General features: G+C 56.4%; 5 protein-coding genes across 5 annotated transcripts in view; 4 read left to right on the forward strand and 1 right to left on the reverse strand.

The window, feature by feature from the left end:
- Window positions 1-160: 160 nt before the first annotated feature.
- Window positions 161-3,531, forward strand: ENH_00043580 (hypothetical protein, conserved; the record flags this gene model as incomplete). Its single annotated transcript, XM_013580880.1, has 3 exons — window positions 161-1,290; window positions 2,141-2,751; window positions 3,131-3,531. The coding sequence occupies 3 exons, from the start codon at window positions 161-163 to the stop codon at window positions 3,529-3,531; spliced, it is 2,142 nt and encodes a 713-aa protein (XP_013436334.1).
- A 3,321-nt stretch (window positions 3,532-6,852) lies between these two features.
- ENH_00043590 (zinc finger (CCCH type) protein, putative) lies at window positions 6,853-9,962 on the forward strand (the record flags this gene model as incomplete). Its single annotated transcript, XM_013580881.1, has 3 exons — window positions 6,853-7,480; window positions 7,592-7,763; window positions 7,949-9,962. The coding sequence occupies 3 exons, from the start codon at window positions 6,853-6,855 to the stop codon at window positions 9,960-9,962; spliced, it is 2,814 nt and encodes a 937-aa protein (XP_013436335.1).
- A 3,098-nt stretch (window positions 9,963-13,060) lies between these two features.
- ENH_00043600 (SNF2 family N-terminal domain-containing protein, putative) lies at window positions 13,061-21,127 on the forward strand (the record flags this gene model as incomplete). Its single annotated transcript, XM_013580882.1, has 13 exons — window positions 13,061-14,488; window positions 14,717-14,893; window positions 15,126-15,620; window positions 16,136-16,200; window positions 16,477-16,537; window positions 16,949-16,999; window positions 17,274-17,333; window positions 17,756-17,854; window positions 18,122-18,159; window positions 18,547-18,697; window positions 18,939-19,292; window positions 20,192-20,311; window positions 20,684-21,127. 13 exons carry the CDS (start codon window positions 13,061-13,063, stop codon window positions 21,125-21,127), a joined length of 3,543 nt encoding a protein of 1,180 aa, XP_013436336.1.
- Window positions 21,128-21,845: 718 nt separating this feature from the next.
- On the reverse strand, window positions 21,846-22,975 carry ENH_00043610 (hypothetical protein, conserved; the record flags this gene model as incomplete). The annotated part of the gene is made up of 2 exons (XM_013580883.1): window positions 21,846-22,406; window positions 22,928-22,975. 2 exons carry the CDS (start codon window positions 22,973-22,975, stop codon window positions 21,846-21,848), a joined length of 609 nt encoding a protein of 202 aa, XP_013436337.1.
- A 3,129-nt stretch (window positions 22,976-26,104) lies between these two features.
- Window positions 26,105-27,500, forward strand: part of ENH_00043620 (hypothetical protein, conserved) — a gene marked incomplete at both ends in the record, with an annotated part of 1,701 nt that continues 305 nt past the window's right edge. The window contains one exon of the mRNA XM_013580884.1: window positions 26,105-27,500. This exon is cut by the window's right edge and continues 305 nt beyond it. Coding sequence (XP_013436338.1) covers window positions 26,105-27,500 — 1,396 coding nt within the window.

The raw sequence follows: 27,500 nt of genomic DNA on the forward strand, positions 1-27,500 counted from the left end.
TCGAGCGTCTGCTCAAGAGCAGTCCGTAGCAGGTTCTTCTTCCCACGAGGTCTCGGGGTCTGTGGGGGGCTCGGGGGGCTCCTTCGGGGGCCCCCAGGGGCCCCAGCGCGGCGGCCGCTCCCAGGGGGGCCCCCGCGGCTCCGCCAGCAAACGGCAAACGATGGAACGCTCAAGTACCTCCTGGAGGCGCCAGGCCAAAGAGGAGGGGCCCCCAGAGGGGGGCCCCCAGTCGAAGTCGCGGGCGGAGTGGGGGGCCCCCCCGGGGGGCCCCCGCGGGGGCGGCGGGGACTCCAGGCGGAGTCGGTGGCGGGGGGGCCCCCACGAAGGCGACAGCAGCAGCAACAGCAGCAGCAGCAGCAGCAGCAGCAGCCACATGAAGCGGCAGCGCGAGGACGAGGAGGGGCCCCTAGGGTACAGTTCGGACTCCGAGTTGTCCTTAATGTCTGTGGCCTCTGATGAACAGCGCCAGGGGGACCGGAGCCCCTCAGTGGAGTTTATGCACAGAGAGGGGCCCCACAGCAGCGGGGGCCCCCTGCAGCAGCAGCAGCAGCAGCAGCAGCAGCAGCTGCTGCGGCTCGACGGCCAAGAGGCTGTGGGGGAGCTGCCTGCAGTCTTGACTCCCATGTCTTCTTTGTCAAGTTCGGACTCTTCTCTCTCGCGGGCTTCTTCGCCTTCTCAGAGCAGAGAGGCCTCCAGGGGCCCGGGGCCCCGCCGGGGCGAGGGGGCCCCCCTGGGCGTGCAGGGGCCCCCCCTGGGGGGGGGCCCCCCGGGGCCCCCCGGAGGGTCCGCTGGGCCGGGCCTGCGGGAGGGGTGGGGCCCCTCGCTGGACTGGCCGCCCGGGCTTGGGGGCCCCCTGGGGGCGCCTCCGGGGGCCCCGCTGGGAGGGGGGGCCCCGCTGGGGGCCCCGCTGGGGGGCCCCCTGGGGGGCCCCCTGGGGGGCCCGCTGGGCCCCTCGAGGCCCTCGTCGGGGTACGGGGGGAGGTCACCTGGAGGTGACCCCGGCCCCGGGGGGGCCCCCGGGGGGGCCCCGGGGGGGGCCCCCGGGGGGGCCCCCGGAGGCGAGGCCGGGGCGCATGCAAAGAGAAGCCCCGGGAGACGCAGCGGGAAGTTTTTGTTTGACCTTTGGGTCCCAACAACTTTCCATCCTCTCGGGAAAGATGCAGTGAAGGCCGTTTTGGGGGCCCGCGGGAATACCCACAAAGAAATGGAAAGGGTCGCGGGGGCCCACGTGCAGATTTACGGCAAACAGCTCAACAGAAATACCAAAAAACACGAATATGACGAATTCAGGTGAGACCCCAGCAACGCCTGCAGCCACGCATGCATGCGTGCATGCATGCATGCATGCGTGCATGCGTGCATGCATGCGTGAATGCATGCATGCATGCGTGGCTGCATGCATGCATGCATGCGTGGCTGCATGCATGCATGCATGCATGCGTGGGGCTGGTGTTGGGCGCCGTCGAGGTTTGGGGGCTGTTGCTGCTGTTGTTCCGTAGCGGGTGTACGTACACCTGAGTGGCCACGCGCGCACAACGAAGCGCTGCACTCTTCAGTAGTTTTGTTGTAGCTAGAAATAATTAAAACAAATTAAAACTAGTTAGAATTAATTAGAAGTAATTAAAATTAATTAAAATTAATTAGAACTGAAGAGCCAGCATGTGCGCTGACGGACACAACGCAGCAAAAGTCCAAAGTAATCGGCTGCCCGCGTACGCGCAACAAACCGCAGGCGGTGCTGCTGCTGCTGGCCCAACGGCAGCAGCAGCAGCAGCAGCAGCAGCAGAGCCAGAAGCAGCAGCATCAGTAGCCCAAGCAGCAGCAGCAATAGCCTTAGGAGCAGCAGCAGATCCGTAGATGTAGGCCAAGGCTCGAGGGGAGGCTGAAGCTGGTAGTCTGCGGTGTCTGTACTCCCCAGCTGCGCTGCCCTAGCAGCCGCTCCACGCATGCACGCTTGCATGCATGCATGCAACAGCTTCCTCAGCTCCCTTCTGCTGCTGGCTGTCCCTCACCGCTTTTGCCGCGCTGCAGCATCTGCCGCTGCGCTGCTGCTTCTGCTGCTGCTGCCGCGTTGCTGCTGCTGCTGCTGCTGCTGCTGCTGCTGCTAGGGAGTGTTTCTGGAGGTTTGTGGGCGCTGCAGGGACAACCAGCCGCTGCACCTGGTGGTCACGAGCGACCGCCTCCGCAACCCAAACCCCAGTCCAGAAGAGCAGCTGCAAATAGTGCATCGCCTGCAGCACATGTTGGAGGGCCTCGTGCGGGACTGCTGGCCCCCGGGGGCCCCCCACCCCCCGCATGCATTCTTCGAGAAGCAGCAGTGCTTGGGGCCCTCCACGGGGCCCCTCGTGGAGGTCCACCCGCTCGACGGTTCCTGCAGAGTCGCGGGGGCCCCGGGGGCCCCGGGGGCCCCCGGGGCCCCGGGGGCCCCGGGGGCCCCCCCGGGAGGGGGGGGCCCCCCGCGCCTGCCCGCCAACCCGGCGGCTGCGCCCGGGGGCCCCCTCGCGCTGCAGCAGCAGCAGCGCGCCAACGACCCGGCGCCCCAGGACCCCAGGGGGGCCCCCCCGGACAGGCAAGCGGGGGGGCCCCTCTCGTTCCCCCAGCCCCCGTCGGGGCCCCCGCCGCCCCCGCAGCAGCAGCTGCAGCAGCAGCAGCTGCAGCAGCAGCAGCAGCTGCAGGAGGAGTCGCCCTCGCAGGCCCCCTGGGCCCACGCGGACCCCGCAGCTGTCCACGCCCTGACCAGTGGACCACGAGGTGGGTTGCTGCTGGGGGCCCCCAAAAGAGCTGCTGCATGCAGACTTGTTGGCTTCTTTGGGGCTTTTGGGGCTTTGCCAGGTCCACCCAGGGGCCCCAAAGAGGCCCTTGCTGGCTTCTTCTTTAGGGGAAAATCCGCAGCTTTCGCAGCAGGGTTTGCTGCTGCTTTGCAGCAGCAGCAGGAGCGCCTAGGACGAGCTAGTTCCGCTGCAGCGGAGGGTCTAGGGTTTAGGGTTTAGGGTTTAGGGTTTCGGCGTGAGGGTTTCAGACGGGCGGCAGGCGCGGGCCTGCGGGCTGCAGGCCCGCGCGGCAGCGGCCTAGGGTTTAGGGCTTAGGGTTTAGGGTTTAGGGTTTAGGGTTTGGGTTGGCGTGCGCGCAGGGGAGGCCCGCTTCCAGGGCGACCCGAGTTTGCTGCTGGACCTGCCGCCGCCCGTGTGTCTGCTGATGCTCACGCTGCAGGGGCTGCATGCGCTGCTGGCTGAAGAGGGCCCCTGTTCGTTTGCTGCACTTCCGCAGCGTTTTGCGACTAAGTGGGAAGTGCCTTTGCGTTACTTGCGGGCTGAGTACGGGCTGGGGCCCTCTTGTGCTTTGTCTTGGAACGACACTCTCTTTGGTTTCCTCAGTCTTTTCCCCGAAATCTTCACTTTCGCAAACCCCCAGGGGGCCCCCGGGGGCCCCTGGGGGGCCCCCGACCACCCGGCGGGGCCCACCGTCGCCTCCGTGGAGGCCCCCCAGTTCAGGGCCGTCGCGGCCCGCATGCGCCACCTCCTCGCCTCCTAGCAAGGGGCCCCCACGGGGGCCCCCAGGGGCCCCCGCGCAGACCCAGGGGGCCCCGGGGCCCCCTGCGGGGCCCCGGCGCCCCACAGGGGGCCCCGGGGCCCCACAGGGGCGTCCAGGGGCCCCACTGGCGACCTACTGGGGCCCGGTGGGGCTTCTGTGGGGGTTCCGGGGTGTACGTACAGTTCGCGGTGGGTGGCCGCGCTTTGAGGTGTATGTACAGCTGCTTGGGGTGTCTGCACTTGCAAAGGTGTGCGCAGTTTGCGGTGTACGGACAGCTCTGCCCGCTGGGGTGTACGTGGAGCTGCACTTTGGGGTATTTGTCTCTCAAGTGTAATTGCGCCTTAGAGTGTGGGGCCGTGGGGTGTACGTACACCCGAAGCACAGAGCCCCAACGCATGCAAAAGGGCTAGTCTGCGCATGCAAAAGGGCTAGTCTGTGCATGCAAAAGGGCTAGTCTGTGCATGCAAAAGAGCTAGTCTGCAGCAGGAGTTTGGAAAGAAAGAGCAGCGCAGCAGCTGGGGAAGCGAAAGAGACAAAGTGTGGGGCCCCGGAGTTGCCCCGCTTTTTGCTTCTCTCTTTGCCCCCTCTCGGGCCTCAAGTCGCTGCTTGTTTGCATCATAGTGCTTTTGAAAGTGCATGAAGGTTTGCAATAATCCTGCATATAATATATATATATATTATATATATATTTATATATATATAATATATATAGATATATATATATATATATATATATATATGTATTTACGCATATTTACGTATACATTGCTGCATGTACGTACACAGACACAGCGGTGTATGTACACCTGCACTAATATGAACAAACGCAAACATCCGCATGCATAAAACGCTGACATAAATGTTTAGAATTCATCTTTAGGCACAACTGCATGCATCTTTGGGTCTATTTTTGCATGCGAGTTTCTGCATACGGGTGAAGGCTGAGGTGTACGTACACCGCACGTCCACGCGCAGACGAAAGCGCCGCTGCTGCTCAAAAAGGTTCAAAAAAACTCTAAGAGGCATTTTAATGCCTTTTTCCATTATATATTTGCATGCATTAATAAATGCGCAAATGCATTTTTAATGTGCTTGCCCGTACGCCTACGCCCAAGTGTATGTACACAGCAACGTTGAAAGATGCATGGGAATACATCTGCATAGAAATATGTTCTCGCATATATTCAAATAATATTCATTACATTTATTTCAATGCATTCAATATATATATATATACATATATATATATATATATATATATATATGTATAAACGATATATACGTATAGATAGGGATTTTCTACATGCATGCATTGATGCTGAGAGCCTGAGGGTTTTCGAGAGCCTGAGAGGCCTCTTTGAAGCTAAAGAGGTTTAGGGTTTGGGGCTTTGCTAAGTCCCGAAGGGTTTAGGGTTTGGGGCCGGGGCTTTCGCCCGAGAGAAATAGGGTTTGGGGTTAGGGCCTCCACGCGGGGGTTTAGGGTTTGGGGTTTAGGGTTTGGGGTTGGGGCTGTGGCTCAAGTACTAAAACACGATCAACTGCAGCAGCTAGCTGCTCTTTTGGCTGCTGCAGGGCGCTGGTGTTTGCTGCTGCTGCAGTAAAGTGGAGCTTCTAAGGGGGGACAGTTGGTGCTGCATTAATTAAATTGCTGAGGCTGTTTAATTGAGCAAAGACAAACGAAAAGAATTCATACTGGAGAGAAAAGAAACAAAAAGAAAAGACAATGGCTGAGCAGAAGGCCGAAGAACGAAGCGCGTAAAGTGTGAAGACTTGAGTTCAAGTCCGAAACCTTAGGGGGGGCTAGCTACTTCTTCTTTCTGCAACTTATCAGTGCATTTAGGGTAATTTGTTTGCATTTATTTCATTTATTTAGTTTATTTTGTTGTTTAGAATCTGGAAAAAGCTGCTGCGGAAGATGCAGCGGATCTGCTCCCCCGGGATTCGGCAGAGGCCGTTGCTTAGCCACGGCGCGCGCCAGAAAAGGAGTGAAGGGGGCATAGATTGCATTTTTGTTTTTATTAAATGAATTAAAAATAATAAAATGAAAATGATAGCGGTTTGGCGGAGTTGGATTTCAGGCGAAACGCCGAGCTGTACATACACCGCAACACACCGTGTGCGTCTTTCGGTCGCTCCCTGCAGCCGACACAACTATTAGTTGGCCTCTTTCTTTGACTTGAGCGAGCTGGAACAATGAAATTCAAAACATACTTTTAAAAACCTTTTTTTGTAGTGAGATTCAGCAAATTTGAAGAGGTGGAGCGCAGGATCCGCGCGGGTGGCACCCGGACGGCCAAAGGAGCAGCAGCAGCAGCAGCAGCAGCAGCAGCGGCCAGGCAGCCTATTGAAAGCTGCCTATCTTTTCAGTAGGGTTCTTATTCTGTCTCTCTAAATAATTTATCAGCCATTGCAAACGTCTAAATTTGCACTTGTGTTGCTGCCGCTGCTGCTGCTGGTGCAGCGGCAGCGCCGCTGCTGCTGGGGGTCGTCCGGAGCTTGAGCCGAAACAGCAGCAGCAGCAGCAGCAGCAGCTCCAGCAGCAGCAGCAGCAGCAGCCGCCGCAGGACTGTCTTCACCCCATATTGTTGAACACGGTCATGAGACCTCCTGTAGCGTACGAGACTACTCAACGGATGTACCACAGCAGCAGCAGCAGCAGCAGCAGCAGCAGCAGCAGCAGAACCGGCAGCAGCGCTGCCCCTTTGACCCAGCAGCAGCAGCTGTCTCTTTCCCTGCTGCTCCCCTCCTCCGGCTTCCTCTTTCCTCGTCTCTTTTTAAATAATTAAGAGACAACCAACTGCAGCAGGGGCCCCTCTCTCTCCCGGGGGCCCCCTGTTTGCTGCTGGCCCTTCAGCTAGGCGGCTGCTGCAGTGCAGCGGCCCGCTGTGTCTACTGCTGCTGTGTCTGCAGCAGCAGCAGCAGCAGCAGCAGCAGCTTTTCTGCCCCCATTTCGCCTATTTACGAGCTGTATATACACCCCAGTTTCGCTTCCTTTCGAGCCCCCAGAGGCTCCACAGGCGCAGCCGACGGCCGCGAGCTGCTGCAAGGAGACGGCGCTGCAGCTGAGGGTTTAGGGTTTAGGGTTTAGGGTTTAGGGTTTGCGGCGCAGCGGCTAGGGTTTAGAGATGGGCGACAAAGAGGGAGACGCAGCAGACACCCCAAAGTGCAATGCCCAGCCCCCCCATGAGTAGCCTCCTCGGCGCTTCTATCTTGAGTTCAGCAGCAGCAGCAGCAGCAGCAACAGCAGCAGCAGCAGCAGCAGCAAGAACAGCTGCAGCAGCAGCAGCAGCAGCTCACTCGCAGCACAAACAGTAGCAGGAAATGGACACAGCGCGGGCAGCAGTTGCTGCAGGGGCCCAGGAGGCGCCTTGCGAGGCCGGAAGGCCCCTAGCTGTAGCTGCTGCTGCTGCTGCTGCTGCTGCTGCTGCTCCCAGCAGCGAAAGCAGCAGCAACAGCAGCAGCTGCAGCCAGGTGAGCCTCTCCACGCAGCAGCAAGAGTCTGCTGCTGCTACTGCTGCTGCCAGGTCAGCAGCAGCAACCGGCGATGTGCCCGCCGGACCTCCCAGCACAACTCTCGTGTCCACAGCAGCAGCAGCAGCAGCAGCAGCAGCGCGGGCTGGCAGCAGCAGCAGCAGCAGCAGCAGCAGCAAACCAGCCGAAGACATCCAGTGGAATAGCCTTCTCTGCAAACATTTTCTCTTCGGCCGCTGCGCTCGAAAGCGCTGCCGCTTTTTGCATGCAGAGGGCGGGGGGGCTGAGGCGAAGGCAGCAGCAGAGCCTGCTGCTGCTGCTGCTGCTGCTGCTGCTGCTGCTGCTGCTGCTGGGGCTCAGGCAGCTCCTGCGCACTCGCAGCACCCTTACGATGTGCCGCTGCCGCCGCCGCAGCAGCAGCAGCGGCAGCAGCAGCAGCAGCAGAATGGAGACTGCAGCAACGGCGCATCCATGAGAGGTATGGCTGCTGCTGCTGCTGCCGCCCAAAAGAACAGCTCCAGCAGCAGCAGCAGCAACAGCAGCAGCAGCAGCAACAGTCTGGTTGTCCTGCTTTTGCCGTTTGCTGCAGGGCCAAACAGCAATGGCAAAGCCGGAGAGGACACCCACCCTGGCAACAGCAGCATTAAGCAGCAGCAGCAGCAGCAGCGGCAGCACAGGCAGCAGAATCGGCAGCAGAGGCAGCAGCAGCAGCGTGCTCAGCAGCAGCAGCAGCAACAGCAGCACCACTACTACAAAGGAAGGTAAGGAAGCGCTTCTGCTTCGATTTCTCTTGGAAGTTGCAGCTGCTGCTGTGCCTGCTGCTGCTGCTGCTGCTTTGTTTGCTGCTGCTGCCGTTTCGCTTCTTGCTGCTGCTGTTACTGTTTTCTCGTGCTATCACTGCTGCCTCTGCTGCTGCTGCTGCTGCTGCTGCTGCTGCTGCTTGCAGAGGCGCAATGTTGCTTCCCAGCTACAACGGAAAGGGGCCCCTGCAATCTGCTGCTGTTTTGGAGGCCCCCAGCAGCAGGGGGGCCCCTGCTGCAGTGCCATTCTGCGGGCTTGGGGACAGTGGCATGTCGCCTGCTGCAGCAGCAGCAGCTGCTGCTGCTGCTGCAGCAGCAAACACGGTTCCCGCGGGGCTGGGCGCTTCTGCTGCAGCAGCAAGCGGCGCTGCTTCTCCCTTTTGCTTCTCCGCGCCTTCCTGGGGCTACACGAAGCCGGGCCTGCCGCCCTGCAGCAGCAGCAGCGCAGCAGCAGCAGCAGCAGCAGCTGCTGCTGCTGCGCTGCGCGGCCACCGGCGGCCAACTGAGGAGCGGCTGCGGGAGGGAGCAGCACTGGGGAGGCGGGGCAGCCTGGGCAGCCTGAAGGCCGCGCCGCAGCAGCAAGCAACAGCAGCAGCAGCAGCAGCAGCAGCACTGGGCTTCCGCATAGAAGGGGACTTGGGGGCCCCCCAGGGGCCCCTCAGGGACCTCCGGGGGGTCCAGGCAGCTGAGGGTTTGGCTGACAAATACCAAACCCCTTTTGTTTGCGTTTATTTGCCTTCCACAGGATATTTAATTCATTTTCCGGGGGCCCGGGAGTCCGCAGCAGCAGGGGGAGCAGCAGCAGCAGCAGCAGCAGCAGCAGCAGCAGCAGCAGCCGCGGGCGCCAACGCCCCGCAGGCCAACTTGCACCCGAAGGGAAAGAGGGACCCCCACGACTTCTGCTCCAGCACGCGCATGCAGGAAGCAGGAGCAGCAGCAGCAGCAGCAGCAGCAGCAGCAGCAGCAGCAGCGCCTTTCTCTCCTTACTGCTGCAGCTCGGAGTACGAGCAGCAGCAGCACCGCCACCCGCAGCAGCACGCCATCCCCAACAATGCGCTGGAGCAGCAGCAGCAGCAGCAGCAGCAGCAAAGGCAGTGCTTCTCTAGGGGAGCGCATGCAGCAGCAAATCTGTACGCTCCGCAGCACCAGTTCGTGGGCCAGCGGCAAAACTCGGGCTTTCCGCTGCAGCAGCAGCAGCAGCAGCTGCTGCCGCTGCAGCAGCAGCCGCTGCTGCTGCTGCAGGAGCAGCTGCATGGCCTGTGCATGCCGTCTAAAGCAGACGCAAAGTACCCTTTAGGAGGCCCTGCTGCTGCTGCTTCCTTCTTCGGGGGGCCCTGCAGCAACGAGCAGCAGCAGCAGCAAAAGCAGCAGCAGCACATGCTGGGTGAGCCCACCACAGCAGCAACAGAAGAAGAAGAAACAGCAGCTTCACAGCTTACTCCCGAAAGCAGCAGCAGCAGCAGCAGCAGCAACGGCAGCAGCAGCAGCGGGTCTTCCTGCGAACTCCTCCAAAGACAGGAATCCAAGCTGCATGGAGCTGCTGCTGCCCCTGCAGAACAAGCAGCAGTGGCTGCTGCTGTTGCTGCTGCTGCTAGAAAGCGAGAGCAGCAGCAGCAGCAGCAGCAGCACAAGTCCCTGTGGGGAGGACCCGGGATAAGTGTACCGGCAGCTGCAGCGCAGCAGCGGAATTGTTGGGCGCAGGCCGCTCACGACCAGCAGCAGCAGCAGCAGCAGCCGCAGCAGCAGCAGCAGCAGCAGCAGCAGCAGCCCTTCTGGCTGCCCTCTCTTGAGGCCCTCGATGGGGAGACAGTGTGGCAAGCGAGGGACTGCAGCGGAGACGGAGCTGCTGCTGCTGTTGCTGTTGCTGAAGCAGCGAGTGTAGCTGCGGGCAGCAGCAGCAGCAGCAGCAGCAGCAGCAGCAGCAACGGCGCTCTCGGCGCCTCCAAAAGGAGAGGCGGGAAGCAAAACCTTTTTGCTGCTTTTCAAGACGAAAGACACGCAGCAGCAGCAGCAGCAGCAGCAGCAAGCCCCAGAGATATGGGAGAACTCGCGCAGCTGTCCCCCACAGCAGCACTTATAGCAGCAATTTGGGGGGCCGAGGAGCCCAACTCCCGCCCAGTTTCAGTTTCTAAGTACCCGCAGCAGCAGCAGCAACAGTAGCCGCAGCAGCAGCAGCAGCAGCAGCAGCAGCAGCAGCAGCAACGGCGGCTCAAACGAGCGTGCCGAAGTGCCGGCTTGCCGCGAGCTGGTGGTTCCCCAACAGTGCAGCAGCAGCGGCACAGCAGCAACAGCAACTGCACAGCAGCAACAGCTGCAGCAAAAGCTGCAGCAGCAGCAGCAGCAGCAGCAGCGGAAGGCTGCCAGCACAGGTGGAGGCAGAAAGAGCAAAGGCAGGCTCCAGCTGCAGCAGCAGGTTGAGGGCCCTCATATTGCTGCGGCGTCCACAAGCAGCAGCAGCAGCTGCAGCAGCTGCAGCAGCAGCAGCAGCAGCAGCAGCGGCAGCAGAGGGAGAGAGGTTAGAACCACAGGTGTTCGAGCTCAAGGAGATGTACGACAGAGCCAGTACATTTTTAGAGCATGTCTTTGGCTCTCGTTCTCCGCAGCTAGCTAGCTAGCTAGCTAGCTAGCTAGCCGGCTAGCTGGCGAACTAGCTAGCTAGCTAGCTAGCCACCTAGCTAGCTAGCTAGCTGCCCAATGCTGGTTCGTGACTATCTGATTGCGTGCCGCGAAGAGTGCAGCAGAAGGGAAGCAGCAAAGAAGGAAAAGTGAATTTAGTGCTTGTGGGGTGAGGTGCATGTACACCCCGGAGCTGTCTGTACACCCCAATCTGACCTGCCAGTGCGCAGGGTTTGGGTTTTTGTTTCTTTGCTGCTGCCTTCCACTTCTTCCTTTCTCCCTTCCAATGAGCAAAATGTTATTAATAATAATAATAATAATTATTATTATTATTATTCATCGATTTGGTTTCAAGTCCCCAGCCAGACGGCTGGCCGCAGCCTAGTTCAGGTGTACGTACACCTCAGCGGCTGTGCTGCAGCTGCCACAGCCCAACTCAGACACTTTTGTTGACCTCCAGCTTTTCCTTCCAACCCCGCACTTTCCACAAACCCGGGGGCCCCCAAGCAGGGGCCCCTAGGCGGGGGCCCCCAACAGGGGCCCCCTGAGCAGGGGGCCCCTCGAACGGGGGCCCCGCAATTTGGGGGCCCCTCAAACAGGGGCCCCTTGAACTGGGGGCCCCTACACGGGGGCCCCGTAGTTAGGGGGGCCCTACACAGGGGCCCCTCTCTTCAGCAGGGGCCCCTAAATAGGGGCCCCTTATTTAGGGCAACACTCACACAGGGGCCCCTTAAGTACGGGGGGCCCAGGGTAGGGGCCTTTGAAGCAGGGGGCCCCAAGATGGGGGCCCCTTAAGCAAGGGGGGCCCCAAAGCAGGGGCCCCCTATGCAGGGGGCCCTTAATTAGGGGGCCCCTCAAGCAAGGGGCCCCGAAACAGGGGCCCCTTAGGCAGGGGGCCCCAAGATGGGGGCCCCCCGCTTAAGGGGGCCCCTAAAGAGGGCCCCCGGGAGTGCCTTAACTGCTTTAAGCAAAGTGCGGTGCAGCGCGCCTATGCAGCAACAGCAGCAGCAGCAGCAGCAACAGCTGCTGCAGCAACACCAGCAGCAGCGACAGCAGCAGCAGCAGCGACTGCAGCAGCAGCAGCGACAGCAGCAGCAGCACTAGAGGAAGCAGAGCTGTCTGTACACCTGAACGCCAGCAGCGGCTTGGGGCCCCTAATTTCTCCATTGCTTTTCATTTATTTCATTTTTATAATTTTAGTTTTTTGCTTCTTTACACTTTTAAATAAAAGTAAAAGAGGCTGGGGGTTAAAAAGGGGCACAAACCGGTGTAAGGTTTAGGGTTTAAGGCGCTGAACCAATTTTTAGGGTTTAGGGTTTAGGGTTTTAGGGTTTAGGGTTTATGGCGTTGGAACAATTGCTCATGGTTTGGGGTTTGAGGCCTTAAAACGGCTTTTTAGGGTTTAGGGTTTAAGCTGTTAAACAAGCTGTTGAGGGTTTGGGGTTTGAGGTCTTAAAGGGGTTGTTTGGGGTTTAGGGTTTGGCCATTAAAGCAACTGTTTAGGGTTTAGGGTTTGGGTGTTGAAGCAGTTGTTTAGGGTTTAGGGTTTAGGGCGTTAAAACAAGTGCTTGGGGTTTGGGGTTTAAGGTGTGTAAATAGTTGCCTAGGGTTTAGGGTTTGGGGGTTAAGGCAATTGTTTAGGGTTTAGGGTTTAGGGTTTAGGGTTTAGGGTTAGGGTTGGGGTTTAAGGTGTTATAGCAATTGTTTAGGGTTTAGGGTTTGAGTTGTTAAAGCAGTTGTGTAGGGTTTAGGGTTTAAAGTGTTAGAGCAACTATTTAGGGTTTAGGGTTTGGGTGTTAACTTCAAGTGTTCACAAACCACGACATAGGGTTTAAACCAAGTGTGAATGAACGCGGGGTTTAGGGTTTGGGAATTAGGGTTTAGGGTTTAAATCAGTAGTCCATCAATCAGGGTTTAGAGCTTAAATCGAGGATTTATGGAATAAAAGTCATACCTGCTGCTGCTGCTGCTGCTGCTGCTGCTGCTGCTGCGGGGGCTGGGGTGGTGGGGGCCCCCCGGGGGGGCCCCCATGGCATCCAGTGGGCCCCCTTGAGCGTTTTGCTGCTTTTTGTTTTATTATTTTTCTTTTATAATTTTATTTTATAAATTAAAATCTGTCATTGGGGCGCTCCAGGTGTATATACACCTCCTGTTAGCAGCACCTGCTGCGCCGCTGCTGCTGCCTTGGGGGGTATGGCACAGCAGCAGCAAAGCAGGCTCAGTGCTGCAGCAGCAGAAGCAGCAGCAGCAAAAGCAGCTGCAGGGAGAAAGACAAGTTAGCCGTGAGGTTTTTCCTCGCAGAAGCACTCGTGTGGCCGGCTTTTGCTGCCGCTGCTGCTGCTGCTGCTGCTGCTGCTTATGGGACGCAATTGCTGCTACTACAGCAGCAGCAGCAGCAGCAATACAACCGCCACAGCAACAGCAACTGCTGCTGGGTCTTCTGCAGCAGCGTTTACTCCCAAAGCTGCTGCTCTTTCCGGGGCTGTCTTGGTCTTTAGGGTACCTGCTGCTGCTCTCCAGTCCCCTAAGTTGCAGCGTAGGGTTTAGGGTTTAGGGTTTAGGGTTTAGGGTTTTAGGGTTTACAGCGAGGTGTCCCTTAAGGAGCCCCTCCCGTTGCTCTGCAGCATGGTGGTACACCTGTAATGCCAGGGACGCAGCAGCAGCTGCAGCAGCAGCAGCTGCTGCAGCAGCAGCAGCAGCTGCAGAAGCAGCAGCAGCAGCAGCAGCAGCAGCCTCAGCAAGAGCAGCAGCAGCCTCAGCAGCAGCAAGCATCTACTCTCCCCGAAACCATTCCTGCTGCTTTATTTTATTCGCGGCCTTCTGGCCACGCCCCTCCGTCGAAAGCAGCAGGAGCAGCAGCAACAGCAACAGCAGCAGCAGCAACAGCAGCAGCAGCAGCAGCAGCAGCAGCAGCGCCGCCGCTGGGCGATACTGTGTTTCGCTTTGGCCGTTTTGCTGGCAAGACATTTTCTTTTGTTGCAGCAGCAGAAAGCAGCTACTGCAGATGGGCCCGCAGCCTTGCTGCTCCCACGGGGCAGCTTGCTGCTTTCGTTGCCTATCTGCAGCAGCAGCAGCAGCAGCAGCAGCAGCAGCAGCAGGGGCTGCTGCCAGCTGAAGTGCAGCGGCAGCCCAGACAGCTCAAGCTGCAGGTCTCTCCCAACAAGACCCTGCGCCTTGCTGCAGGCGGCGCTGCTGCGCAGCAAAGAGCAGCAACAGCAGCAGCAGCAGCAGCAGCAGCAGCAGCACGGGGAACGGTACCTGCAGCAGCTGCTGCTGATGCCGCGGGACAGGTAGCAGCAGCAGCAGCAGCAGCAGCAGCAAGCGCGGACGCACCGGCGCTGCAGCATCCTTCCCCACTGTCTTCTTTCAGTTTGCCCTCGACAGAGGAAGCAGCAGCAGCAGCAGCCCCTGCACCTGTTGCTGCTGCTGCTGCTGCTGCTGCTGCCCCGCCTGCTGCTGCTGCTGCGCATCCCACTGTGGAGGACCTCGCGAGTGACTTCGACTTCGACATCAGTGTGCTGCAAGAACAGCAGCAGCAGCAGCAGCAGAACGATGCAGCAGCACAAGCAGCAGCAACTGCTGCTGCTGCAGAAGCGCCCGCAGCAGCAACACCGCAGCAGCAGCAGCAGCAGCAGCAGCAACAGCAGCAGCCAGTTGCTGTTTGTGTCCCCGTCCGAGTGTCTCATGCCCCCAAAGGCGCCCTGCAGTTTATGGATGCCTTTCGCTACGATGCTGCTGCTCCCTGCAGCAGCAGCAGCAGCAACAGCAGCAGCAGCAGCAGCAGCAGCAGCACCTTCTCGAGGGTGCTGCCATTCGGCAAGACGGCAGGGGCGAACCCAGCCACAGCAGCAGCAGCAGCAGCAGCAGCAGCAGCAGCAGGCGTTGCTGCTTCTCCAACTATTCACTTGGAAGCAACAATATCTTTTGAGATTTGTTCAGAAGACAAGTTCAGAGTTCTCGCGCTGCAGCAGCAGCAGCAGCAGCACAGAAGACACGGGGCCCCACGCGGCGGCAGCAAAGGTGCCTTGTGGAGCCCTTTGCTGCCAAGGGCTCTGGGGGATTACCTGCTGGTGTGCTGCTGCTGCTGCTGCTGCTGCTGCTGTTCTTGCTGCTGCTGCTGTTCTTACTGCTGCTGCTGCTGCTGCTGTGGGACCTTCCGCCGCTGCTGCTTTTAGTCCTGCTGCTGCTGCCGCTGCTGCTGCAAGGCTTGTTGTTGCTGCGGCTCACCCTGCTGTTGCTGCAGCTGCTGCTGTTTCTGTTGCATTTGCTGCTGCTGCTGCTGCTGTTGCTGCGGTCAGGCTCTCAAAGAGGGTTGGGCTAAAGAGGAGGACACTCAAGGTGCTGCAACGGGAAGCAGCAGCAGCAGCAGCAGCAGCAGCAGCAGCAGCAGCAAGTTTGGCAGCAGCGGCACGGCAGTTGATCCAGGGCCCTTTGAAGCTTCTCGATACACTCAGGTTCTTGAGGGCGTTAAAAAGGTAGGCTGCTGCTGCTGCTGCTGCTGTTGCTGCTGCTGCTGCTGCTGCTGGGGCTGCTGCTGCTGCGGCAGCGTTTGTTGCCCCTGTCAGGGCTGCAGCACACCATGGCAGCAAATATGCGGTGCTTAGCTGCTGCTGCTGCTGCTGCTGCCAATTTGGCTGCTGTCTTAGTGCAGCTGCGGCTGCTGCTGCTACGGATCCGCTGCTGCTGCTGCTGCTGCTGCTGCTGCAGGGCTTTACGTTCACCTCCTTGGAGCCTATTCCTTCGTTTGTGCTGCGGGCCTTTGCTGCCTTCCAACCTTTTGCTGCTGCTGCTGCTGTGCCCAAGAAGACGGCGCTGGTGCTGCTGCGGCACAAGCTCCCACCATCACCCCAGCTGCTCGGCCTGCAGCAGCAGCAGCAGCAGCAGCAGCAACAGCAGCAGCAGCAGCAGCAGTCGTCTGCTGGCGACGCATCTTCGGGCGGAAGCGCCGGCGCCGCGCCTGCAGCTGTAGCAGCTGCAGCAGCTGCAGCTGCTGCAGCAGCTCCCCCCGCCGCCGCACCCGCAGCAGCAGCAGCCGAAGGCGCAGCAGCAGCAGCAGCAGCAGCAGCAGCAGCAGCAGCAGGCGTGGAGCCGAATCTTTTTGCTTCCCTCAGGGAGTTCCAAAGACAAGGAGTTGCTTTTGGACTGCAGCGCCACGGGAGAGTTCTCATTGGCGACGAAATGGGACTTGGAAAAACCATCCAGGTGCCCCTTTGCCCCAGCTAGCTAGCTAGCTAGCTAGCTAGCTAGCTAGCTAGCTAGCCAACTAGCTAGCTAGCTAGCTAGCTGCGCAGCTGGCTAGCTGGCTTGCTGGCTGGCTGGCTAGCTGGCAGTCTGGTTGCCTGTGTGGCTAGCGAGCTAGGTAGTGAGATAGCTAGCTGGCCATTTGGCCGTCCGGCTGAGCAGCTGGCTGGCGCGCCTTGAGTAGACGCTAGCTAGCTAGCTAGCTAGCTAGCTATCAAGCTAGCTAGCTATCAAGCTAGCTAGCTAGCTAGCTAGCTAGCTAGGGGGCTAATGAGGCATTTGGCTAGATGGCTGGATAGCTAGCTAGGTGGGCAGGGAACGGCAGCGGGAAGGCGACTGGCTAGCTCGCGATGGTTGGCTAGCTAGCGGTGACTGGCTAGCTAGCTAGCCAACTGGCCAGCTAGCTACCTAGCTAGTTAGCTAGCTAGCTAGCTAGCTAGCTAGCTACGCCCAGCGGCTGCGTGTCTTTCTTTCAGGCCCTCACAATCGCCGCACAGTATCTTGAAGACTGGCCGCTCCTCGTTGTTTGCCCCTCTTCCATGTAAGCGCAGCAGCAGCAGCAGCAGCAGCAGCAGCAGCAGCAGCAACAGGAGCCGCAGCCGAAGCAGCCACAGCAGCAGCAGCAGCAGCAGCAGAAGCAGTTGCAGTTGCAGCAGTAGCAGCTGCAACAACGTCAGTAGAAACAGTAGCAGCGGTAGCATCGACAGCGGCAGCAGCAGCAGCAAGAGTAGCAGCAGCAGCAGTAGCAGCAGCAGCAGCTGCAGCAGCAGCAGCAGCAGCAGCATGAGCGCTTATTTCTTTTTCTTTCGTGTCTCAGTCGATTCCAGTGGCGAGACCAGGCGCTGAGGTGGCTGGGGCATATTCTTTCTCCTGAGCAGGTACTGTAGCTAGCTAGCTAGCTAGCAGCCAGCTATCTAGCTAGCTAGCTAGCTAGCTAGCCGTCCAGCTAGCCGTATGGCTGATAGATAACTATCCAGCTAGGCAGCTAGCCAGATAAAATAAAATGTTCAGCCAAATGTCTTGCTAGCTAGCTAGCTAGCCAGCTAGCTAGCCAGCTAGGGAGCTGGACAGCTAGCTAGCTAACTAGCCTGACAGCTAGATAGCTAGCTGGCTAGCTAGCTGAAGAGCCAGCAAAGCACGCAGCTACCTTGGGGAACGAGAAAGGGTGGCTGCAAAGGGCTCTAGAAGGAGTTACCGGGTGCAGCATACCTGGCTCACTAGGGTTTGGGGTTTAGGGTTTAGGGTTTAGGGTTTAGGGTTTAGGGTTTAGGGTTTGGGGTTTGCTTCAGATCTGCATCATAAGGAACGGGAAAAGCGAAATAGCGCCTGAGACGCGACTGGTCATAATCTCTTACGACCTTTTGGCCAAACAAGAGAAGTTCCAGGCCAACTACCAGGCAAACCCTAAACCCTAAACCCTAAACCCTAAACCCTGAATTTTAAACCCTGGTTTCTAAGCCCTAAACCCCGAATTCGAAACCCTAAACCCTAGGGCGAGAGTTAAGGGGATGCAGGGTTTAGAGTTCGCGCGCTCACGGATGAAATGCTCGACCTATGATCCCCAAACCCTAAACCCTAAACCCTAAACCCTTGTTCTCTTTGCCGCTGCTGCAGTGCGTCATTTGCGACGAGTCCCACTACTTGAAGAACCACCACGCCAAGAGGACGCAAGCGGTGATTTCAGGGTTTAGGGTTTAGGGTTTAGGTTTTAGGGTTTAGGGTTTAGGGCGTTTGCTTGTTTACCGCTCAAGCGGCTGGCCACGTGGCCAGCGGGCTGGGCGCTACTGCGCATCTGCAGCTAGCTAGCCAGCTAGCTAGCCAGCTAGCTAGCCAGCTAGCTAGCCAGCTAGCTAGCTAGCTAGCTAGCTAGCTAGCTAGTAGATAGCTATTAGCTCTCGTAGTCACTTGCTCAGCTAGCTAGGTGGCTGGCTGGCCAGCCAGGTAGCTAGCTAGCTGTTTGGCCAGCCAGCAAGCTATCTGGCCAGCGAGCTAGCTAGCTAGCCAGCCAGCTAGTTAGCTAGCCAGCCAGCTAGCTAGCCAGCCAGCTAGCCAGCTAGCCAGCTAGCTAGCTGTTGACTGCGTGTGGGTTTGTGCAGATTTGCCCAATGCTGCGGCAGGCGCGGCGGGCTTTGCTGCTGTCAGGGACCCCCGCCTTAAACCGCCCAGTGGAGCTTTACCAGCAGCTGAACTCCCTAGTAAGCTAGGGTTTAGGGTTTAGGGTTTAGGGTTTAGGGTTTAGGGATTGGGGTTTGCGCACAAAAGAAGAAAACGGCGGCAGCAAGTAGAGCAGTTTTAACTAATCGAATGGAATTTAAACTTGAATTCGAATGGAAATTTTGCTGCCGCCGCTGCCGCTGCTGCTGCTGCTGCTGCTGCCGCTGCTGCTGCTGCTGCTGCCGCTGCTGCTGCTGCTGCTGCCGCTGCTGCCGCTGCTGCTGCTGCTGCTGCTGCTGCTGCTGCAGCTGCCGGACTTGTGCTCGTACCGGGAGTTCAGCGCGCGGTACTGCCTTCCGGTCTTCAACTCTTTTTCGAAAAGAATGGAAGACGAAGGCCACCAACATCAGCAAGAATTGCATTTGCTGCTGAAGGAAACCATTCTCATTCGCAGGCTCAAGAAGGACGTCCTCACGGAACTCCCCCCCAAAACGCGGCAAGAAACCCTAAACCCTAAACCCTAAACCCTAAACCCTCAGCCCGTCCCCGCCACGCCGCAGGGCCTTTCTCTGCTGCTGCTCCTGCTGCTGCTGCTGCTCGGGAGGGTAGCCTTTGCCTGCCCCGTCTTTAGCGGAAACTTAAGGGGCCACGTGGCTCCGCTTAGGGTTTAGGGTTTAGGGTTTGGGGTTTAGGGTTTAGGGTTTGGGGTTTAGGGTTTAGGGTTTGCGGGCAGGTCGCGCATTCCCATCGAAATCCCCGCGAAGGAGATGAGGGAAATTCGCAAGCGAATGGAAGGTGTTGATGCTGCTGCTTTGGTTGCCTTTGGATCAAAAGCAGCAGCAGCTGCTGCTGCAGCAGCTGCAGCAGCAGCTGATTCAGCAGAGGTGGGTTAGAGAACGAGCACTTAATAAACAGCAGCAGCTGTTGACCTGCAGCAGCACTTAATCAGAATGCAGCACTTAACTTCTTCCTCACCTCCTTATCAGCAGCCGCAGCAGCAGCAGCAGCCGCAGCAGCAGCAGCAGCAGCAGCAGCAGCAGCAGCCGCAGCAGCAGCAGCAGCAGCAGGAGGAGGCGCGTGCGGGTGAGCGGGTGTGCGTGCGAAAATCCGTGTGCTTCCGCGCAGGCTCCGGACAGCTGCGCAGCAGACCCTGCGCCTCACGCGCAGCAGCAGCAGCAGCAGCAGCAGCAGCAGCAGCAGCAGCAGCAGCAGCAGCAGCGGGGCAGCCACGCTGCAGTGTCGGAGCTGTTTGCGCTGACGGGGCGCGCGAAGCTGGGGGGCGTGTGCGAGTACTTGGGCTATTTGCTGCAGTGCAGCGTCAAGTTTATTGTTTTTGCTCATCATTTATTTGTTTTGGATTTTATTTTTTTGTTTTTGCAAAAACAAGAAAAGACAAAAGCTGTTCTCATCGACGGCAGGACGCCGCAGCAGCAGCGCGAAGACAAGGTCCGCCAGTTCCAAACGGACCCCGACTGCAAGGTATTTCATTTTTTATTTTTATTTATTTATTTATTTATTTATTTATTTTATTTATTTATTTGTTTGTTTGTTTTTAGTTTTTGTTTTGCTGCTCTGCTGCTCGCTGCCTTTCGGCTCGTGGGCTTTTCGCTTCTCCAGCTTTCCTGGTTCTCGACTTCTGCCAGACTTGCATCCTGCTGCTGCTGCTGCTGCTGCTGCTGCTGCTGCTGGTTGCATTGCTGCTGCTGGTTGCATTGCTGCTGCTGGTTCTGCCGCCGTGCCGGTTGTTGTTGCTGCTGCTGCGACGCGTGGAGCTACGCCGTTCCTGCTGCAGCACCTGCTGCTGCTGCTGTAGTTCGTGTTGCTTCGCCACTCCTGCTGCAGTGTCTTCAGCTGCTGCTGCTGCTGCTGCTGCTGCTGCTGCTGCTCAGGTTGCTGTGCTGTCGATAACGGCTTGCGGGCAAGGGCTGGACTTAACTGCTGCAGTGAGTGGAAATGGGGCTTCGGGTGTACAGACAGACTGCTGCAGCAGCAGGGCGCATGCATTTGCTGCTGCAGCGTGGGCCAGCAGCAGAGAAGTTTGAAATTTATTTATTTTGCAAAAACTTCTGCCTTTTCGAAATAAATATATTTTATTGTTTCTTTTGTTTCTTCCTGCTGCGCATGCAAGTAGCGCCAGAAATCTTTCTTTTGCCAGTTTTCCGGTGTACGTACACCCCAAGCTGCAGAGAACCCCGCTGCAGCGCAGCAGCTGCAGCACAGCTGCAGCAACAACAGCGGATGCTGCTGCAGCAGCAGAGACCCGCCAGCCCCTGCTCTGGCTGCTGCTGCTTCTGCTGCGGCTTCTGCCGCTGCTCCCCCTCCCGTTCTTACTCCCGCTGCTGCTGCTGCTGCTGCTGCTGCTGCTGCTGCTGCTGCAGAGTACAGTGGTCTTCGCGGAGCTGTATTGGGTGCCGGGGTATATTCTTCAAGCTGAAGACAGATCCCACAGAATTGGCAGCAAACACCAGGCAGTGCAAATCCACTACTTGATTGGAGAGGTAAACCCTAAACCCTAAACCCTAAACCCTAAACCCTTGAGCGTGAACAGGAGACCCCAAACAGTAGACAAATTGTGCGGAGCACCACTCTAAACCCTAAACCCTAAACCCTAGGCCAAAAGCAGCAAAGGAGCAAATGCTGAGCAGCTGATAAGGGGGTAAACCAGTACAGCGGCAGCAGCAGCAGCACGAGTAGCAGGAGCAGCAGCAGCAGCAACACGAGCAGCAGCAGCAGCTGCTGCTGCTGCAGCTGCAGCAAGGGAGCGAGCTGCAAAAAGAGCCGTTTCAAAGGCGCCGTTTGTCGAAGCGATTTACGCCTTGCTGCCGCTGCTGCTACTGCTGCTGCTGCTGCTGCTGCTGCTGCTGCTGCAGGGGACTCTGGACGATGCAGTGTATCGGATGCTGCAGAGCAAATGGGGTGTACTGACAACAGCTCTGGACGGGGAGCAGCAGCAGCTGAAAATGGAGAGCTGCAGCAAAAACTCAGTGCCTTGTTTGCTGCAGCAAAGTGACAGCAGCAGCAGCAGCAGCAGCAGCAGCAGCGGGGCTGCCATTAACACTAATGGCGATAACTTTAATAAAAGCAATGGCAGTTATAAAAAAAATGGCAAATTAAAAAAGTGCAAAGATCCGGAAGAAGAACACAAAGATGTTTTTGATTTGAGCGAAGAAGAAGACATAGATGAAGTGCTGGAGGTGCAGAAAACAGACAAACGAAAGCAGCAGCAGCAGCAGCAGCAGCAGCAGCAGCAGCAGCAGCAGGGGCTGCTGCAGTTCTTCAAGAAGGCGCGGACCGACTTGGCAGACAGCAGCTGAACTTTTTATTTTTATTTTGGTGCTGCAGCGAGCGCATTGGCGACTCTGACGCAGCAGCAGCAACAGCAGCAGCAGCTGCTGCAGCAGCTGCAGCAGCAGCTGCACAGCTCCACAGCTGCTGCTGCTGCTGCTGCTGCTGCGCGTGTGTTTAGCAACATATCTCTTATTCCTTTAAATGCATGTTGATAATCTAAATTTAATTTATTTTTAGAAATTAAATTTAAATAATAAATATTTAAATAAAAACAATTTAATTTATTATTAGAAATTAAATTTAAATAATAAATATTTAAACAAAAACTAAATTTGCAATAAATGCAAAAACGCTTAATTCCAATTTCTACAGAACTGCCTTTAACGCTCTAGTGAAATAAAAGTAAATAAAAACTAAATAAATAAATAATAAATAAATAAATAAATAAATAAATAAATAAATAAATAAATAAATAAATAAATAAATAATAAATAGATGAATAAATAAATGAATAAATGGTTGGATGGGGAGGAAAAGAAGTAACGTTAAAGCTTAAAACCGTTCGCAGCATTTGCTGCTGCTGCTGCTGCTGCTGCTGCTGCTACTTTCTCCTTCTGTCTGTCTATGTACGCCCGTATCTGCAGCAGCAGCTGCTGCTGCTGCAGCAGCTGCTGCTGCAGCAGCTGCTGCTGCTGCAGCAGCAGCTGCTGCTGCAGCAACAGCAAAGAGGAAGGCGCTTGCATTTTACGCCCTTCCTATCTTGCCGCTGGTCTCTCTGCTGCTGGGTTCTGTGCTGCTGGCTGCCCCCCACTTATCTGCTGCTGCTGCTGCTGCTGCTGCTGCTGCTGCTGCTGCTTCTGTTTTGGGGCCCGACTTGCCTATAGGCAGGTCCCCGAAGAAGCCAGGCACATGCGTCTGGCCTTCGCTGCTGCTGCGGCTGCTGCTGGGGTAGTTTGCTGCTGCTGCAGCTGGAGCGTAGGCTCTGCTGTGTGCTGCAGCGAGACCAGCCAGCTGCTGCTGCTGCTGCTGCTGCTGCTGCTGCTGCTGCTTGGGAGGCAAGTAGAAAGTTGCTGCTGCTGCTTGCATGCAGTACACCTCAGTGGCGCTCTCGCGCACGTCGACTGCGTCGAAGGGCTGTCCCAGGGCTTGCTGCTGCTGCTGCTGCTGCTGCTGCAGCAGCAGCAAAGATGGCTGCTGCTGCTGCTGCGGCAGCCTTATTGAATTCATCAAGCCAGGGGCCCCGGGGGCCCCCCCCCCAGGCAAAGTAGTCCACCATTCCGGCTGCGTGAGTTCTACGGGGGGCTCCTGCGAGTTAGTAGAAAACAAAATTAGGGTTTAGGGTTTAGGGTTTAGGGTTTAGGGTTTAGGTTTGAGACGGTGGGTAGAGCTGAGGCATGAAGAAGTTGTGAGAGTTCTGAGCGTTTAGAAAGGGCTGGAGGGGGGTTTAGGGTTTAGACGAGGGTTTAGGGTTTAGACGAGGGTTTAGGGTTTAGAGGAGGTTTTAGGGTTTAGAGGAGAGTTTAGGGCGTAGAGGAGAATCTAGGGTTTAGAGAAGGGTCTAGAGTTTGGCAGAGGGTTTAGGGTTTAGAGGAGGACTTGGTGAAGGTTTTGGGGTTTAGAGGAGTGTTTAGGGTTTAGGGTTTAGGGTTGAGAGAAGGGTTTAGGGTTTAGAGAATGGTTTGGGTCCAAGCGCGGGTCGAATTAGGAATTGGGGAGTTGTAGGGTTTAAGGAGCAGGAAGGGCCTAGGGTTTGAGCGTCGGGGACGAGGTTTAGCTAAAATTAGGGTTTAGGGTTTAGGGTTTAGGGTTTAGGGTTTGGGGTTTACTTTACAGAGCCCGAGTGTGCGGAAGAGGCAAAAGGGGTCGATTGTCATTGCGGAAGGTTTGCGGTGTACGTACACCTGAGCTTCGAATATAATTGGGCCTCTACTTTTCCCTCTTTGCCTCTTTAGAATAAAGAAGCAGTTGCTGCTGCTGCTGCTGCTGCTGCTGCTGCTAAACGGGGTTGTATCTGGAGTGTACGTACACTCCAGCCTGCTGCGGCTGGCCGGCCCTCGGCTGTTTGGCGCAGGGCGTCCGCGCCCTTCGGCCTTTTCCGGCTCTTTTTTCTCTATTTTAGCCCCAAATTGTGTTTAAAATGACTCTTTGTGATGAAAATAAACCCAAAAATGCGAAAGAAAGGCCAAGTTTCAGGTGTACGCGCACCGCGAGGCCCGGCGGCGCCGCCGACACGTTGGGTGGGCGCCGTGGTGCGGTGTACGTACACCCCAGCTCATAGTGAGCTGAAATACAAAATCAAACCATTTAAATAAATCCAATTCTTATTTTAAAAGTCAAAATAAAGCGAAAAAAGCAGAAAAAAGACAGAGGGAACGCCAACAGGCATTCTTCAGCCCCGGCGCGGCGGCAGCTGCCGCCTGCTGCTGCTTTAAAAAGCAATTTAATGCCGAACTCACTGCAAATTTAAATAAAGTTTTTATTTAATTAATTAATTTAATTAAATTTTTAATTTAAAAAGAGGCAAGTTTGCGGACAAAGAGCGCTGCTGCAGCCACCCGCGGCATCTGCTGCTGATGAGCTATGCTGCCTCAGAATTCAGTTCTTTTATTTTGGGATTTTTACTTCAAATTTTTATAATTTTTAATTCTTTTTCTTTTCTTTTTTTCAAGAAGTTTATTTTCTCTTTTTTTAATCCATTTTCATCCACGAGGCTCGAAAAGAGAGAACAGAGCAGCAAAAAGCAAACAAAAAACCCGGAAAATAAAAAAATATTTGATTTCAATAAATAATTTCATTCATTTAAATAGACAAATAGCCGTTTAATTTAAAAAAATAAATACAATTATTTATTTAATTCAAATATTTTATACTGCTGCCTAAAAAAGAATTTAATTTTCCTCCTTAGGCAGCAAAACAAAAGCAAAAACATTTCTGCTGCTCTTTGTTTCAGGTGTATAGGCAGCTGCTCATCCGTCCCTAATCAAAACAAAGAGCCAAAACAACACCAGCAGCAGCAGCAGCAGCTGCAGCAGCAGCTGCAGCAGCTGCTGCAGCAGCAGCACCTGCAGCAGCAGCTGCAGCAGCACCTGCAGCGGCGGGTGCTGCAGCTGCTCTCACCGCCACTAGTGGCAAAATCAGAGTTTTGGTCTTTCTTGGATGCAAGAGGAGCCTAACCTAATAAACCCCAAACCCCAAACCCTAAACCCTAAACCCTAAACCCTAAAAACTGTATCGCAGCGCCCGCTAAGCTCAGGCAGCTGGCCATTTGGGCGAAATGAATGAAAGGAAAAAGCAAATAAAAATAATTTTGGAATTTTATATTTGTGGATTTTGAATCGGCACTGAGCTGGCCAAACCCTAGAAATATAAATCGCGTCGGCTAGATAAGCAGTGGCTTTAGGGTTTAGGGTTTAGGGTTTAGGGTTTAGGGTTTAGGGTTTAGGGTGGAACGTTTAGGGTTTAGGGTTCAGGGTTTAGGGTGCATCCCAGCTAGCTAGGAAAAGCCTCTCTAGCTCAAATGCCCATATTAGAGAGGGGGCTAGAAAGACTCGAGGGTTTAGGGTTTAGGGTTTAGGGTTTAGGGTTTACGCAGCTAGGCAGTGTCTTTCTAGCTCAAAAGTTCAAATCAAAGCAGCCGCTAGAAAGGCTTTAGGGTTTAGAGTTTAGGGTTTAGAGCCCAGGGTCTAGGGTTTAGGGCTCAGTGTTCAGCGTTTAGTGTTTAGGGTTTAGGGTTTAGGGTTTAGGGTTTGGTGTTATAGGTTTAGGAAGCTGCGCAGCACCTCTCTAGATAAAATGCCTGAGACAGAGCAGCAGCTAGAAAGCATTTAGGGTTTAGGGTTTAGGGTTTAGGGTTTAGGGTTTAAGGTTTGAAAAGCTAGGCAGAGCCTCTCAAATCAAACGCCAAAATCAGAGCAGCGGCTAGAAAGGCTCGAAGGTCTAAGGTTTAGGGTTTAGGGTTTAGGGTTTAGGGTCTAGGGTTTGGGATTTAGGTAGCTAGGCAAGGCTACTCTAGCTCAAGTGCCTTAAATCGGAGCAGCGGCTAGGCAAGCTTTCACATTTACTGTTTAGGGTTTAGGGTTTAGGGTTTAGGGTTTAGGGTTTAGAGTTTGGGGTTTAGGTAGTGAGGCAGCGTCGCTCTAGTTCAAATGCCTATAGTCAGAGCAGCAGCTAGAAAGCGTTTGATCTTCAGGGTTTAGGGTTTAGGGTTTAGGGTTTAGGTAGCTACGCAGTTTGTCTCTAGTTCAAATGGCCTAAACTAGAATGTATTTAGGGTTTAGGGTTTAGGGTTTAGGGTTTAGGGTTTACAGTTCGGATCTCTTCTGGGCGTGGGCCCGATCTTGGAAACGGAAGCATTTTACGAAACGATTAGTTTTGAGGTTTCAGGGTCTAGGGTTGAGGGTTTTAGATTTGATTTGCAGTATTTAGGGTTTAGGGTTTAGGGTTTAGGGTTTAGGGTTTAGGGTTTAGGGTTTCGAGTTCGTAGTGAGCGAGCCACTGGAAGGTCACTTGGGACCATCGATTTGGGGCGCGGCTATTGAGGGTGTCTCGGCCTTGCAACCCAAACCCTAAACCCTAAATTAAAAACCCTAAAAAAGGGTTTGCAATTTAGGGTTTTAATTAGGGTTTAGGGAGGTTTAGCTGCCGGGCCAGCGCCTAAGGTCTGCTGAGGCGGGTGGCTTGCTGGAGGGTTTGGGGGACTAAGCCCTTGAAAAGGGTTTAGGGTTTGGGCCTTAGGGTCTTGAAATGCGGAATAAAATCCTGGTTTTCGGGGTTTAAAATGCACTTTCGAGGGCCTGAAAACTAGGGTTTAGCGTTAAGGGTTTAGGGTTTAGGGTTTAGGGTTTGCGGCGCGCGAGTGGTCGGCGGCGGTCTGCTGCGCTGCGCCGCGCTGGCTGTTTGGTGTTTGCGCGCGCGGCCCTTCAGTTTGAGATCTTCTGCATCATTTTTCATTTTAAATTGAATTAAAATTGGAAAAAGTAATTAAATAAAGTTTCTTTTTCACAATGAGGGCCTTTTTCGGCGGTGTGAGCGGCCGCAACAGCAGCAGCAGCAGCAGCAGCAGCAGCTGCTTCGATTTGAGGCGCTGCGCGCTGTCGGCGCTGCTGCTGCTGCTGCTCTGCGCCCCTGCTGCAGCCCTCGGGCCCGGACTGCAGCAGCAAATAATAAGTGGGAGCAGCAGCTCTTTCCCTGAGGAGGAGAGGTCCTCGCTCTGGGGTGTACGTACACCCGAAGAGGCCGCTGCTGCTGCTGCTGCTGGCGGCGGCCCAGCAGCAAACCCCGCAGCAGCAGCAGCAGCAGCAGCAGCAGCGCCGCGAGCGAGCCTGCTGCAGCTGGGCCGGGGGCTGCTGCGCAGCGCGAAGTCGCGGCTGCAGCAGCGCCGCAGGGAGCGCCGGCGGCAGCAGCAGCTGCGGCGGCTGCTGCCTTTCCTCGCGCTGCAGCAGCACGGCCGTTTGGCCCTCAACTCCGAACTTGTGTCTATTCAAGAAGCCTTAAAGGGGGAGTCTTTTGTGGGCCCCCGCGGCCGCCGCTACTTGGTGTCTTCAGTGTTGGCCTTTCGTCCTTTATTTCTGTACTTGCAGGTGGAGGCCCCCTCGGGGGCCCCCGGGGAGGGTACTGGCGCGGGGGGCCCCCCGGGGGGCCCCCCGGGGGGCCCCCGGCGGGGCCTGCGCAGGGGCCCCCGCAAGGGCCGCGGGGGGGCCCCCGGGGGCCCCCAAGGGGCCCCCAGCTTCACCGTGAGGTTCCCAGTGACTGCTGCTGCTCCCGAAGACGTGTCTGTGGAGGAAGCAGCAAAAGAAGCAGCAGACGCGGAGCAGCAGCGGCTGCTGCTGCCGCGGGCCTTCAAAGTCTTTACTGTGAAAAGCAACGGACTTGGAAGACTGGATGACAACAAAGAAAGGAAGTTTGTAATTCAGTTTCTGGACACTCTCGTGGTGAACTCTGGGGAGGCTTTGGAGCCGCTGCTGGGGCCGCTTGCTGCAGTGCCTGCTGCTGCTGTGGGGCGCGAGCTGCGCGTACACCTCAGCAGCAAAGCAGCAGCAGCAGCAAGACAAGCTGTCCTTAAGAACGTTGTCTTGACTTTGGCCAACCCCACAAGTCTGTGGCTCACTCGGGGGGGGCAGGTCAAGTTTGCAGACACCAGGGGGGTCATTTTCGGCAAGGCAAGGCCTGCTGCTGCTGCTGCTGCTGCTGCTGCAGCAGAACCCCACAAGCGACTCGCAGCAGCACTTGCTGCTGCGCTCCACAACTTGTGGTGCGCCCCAGAAACCCCCCCCCAGGCCCCCCCCCCGCGCTTCCAGCCGCCGCCCCCAGCAGCAGCAGCAGCAGCAGCAGCAGCGCAGCCAACTCCCCCAGCAGCAGCAGCAGCAGCGGAGCCAGCAGCAGCAGAAGAGGAAGCAGCAG

Source organism: Eimeria necatrix, genomic scaffold (assembly GCF_000499385.1).
Source record: "Eimeria necatrix Houghton genomic scaffold, Enh_scaff325, whole genome shotgun sequence".
NCBI classification, from domain to species: Eukaryota; Apicomplexa; class Conoidasida; order Eucoccidiorida; family Eimeriidae; genus Eimeria; species Eimeria necatrix.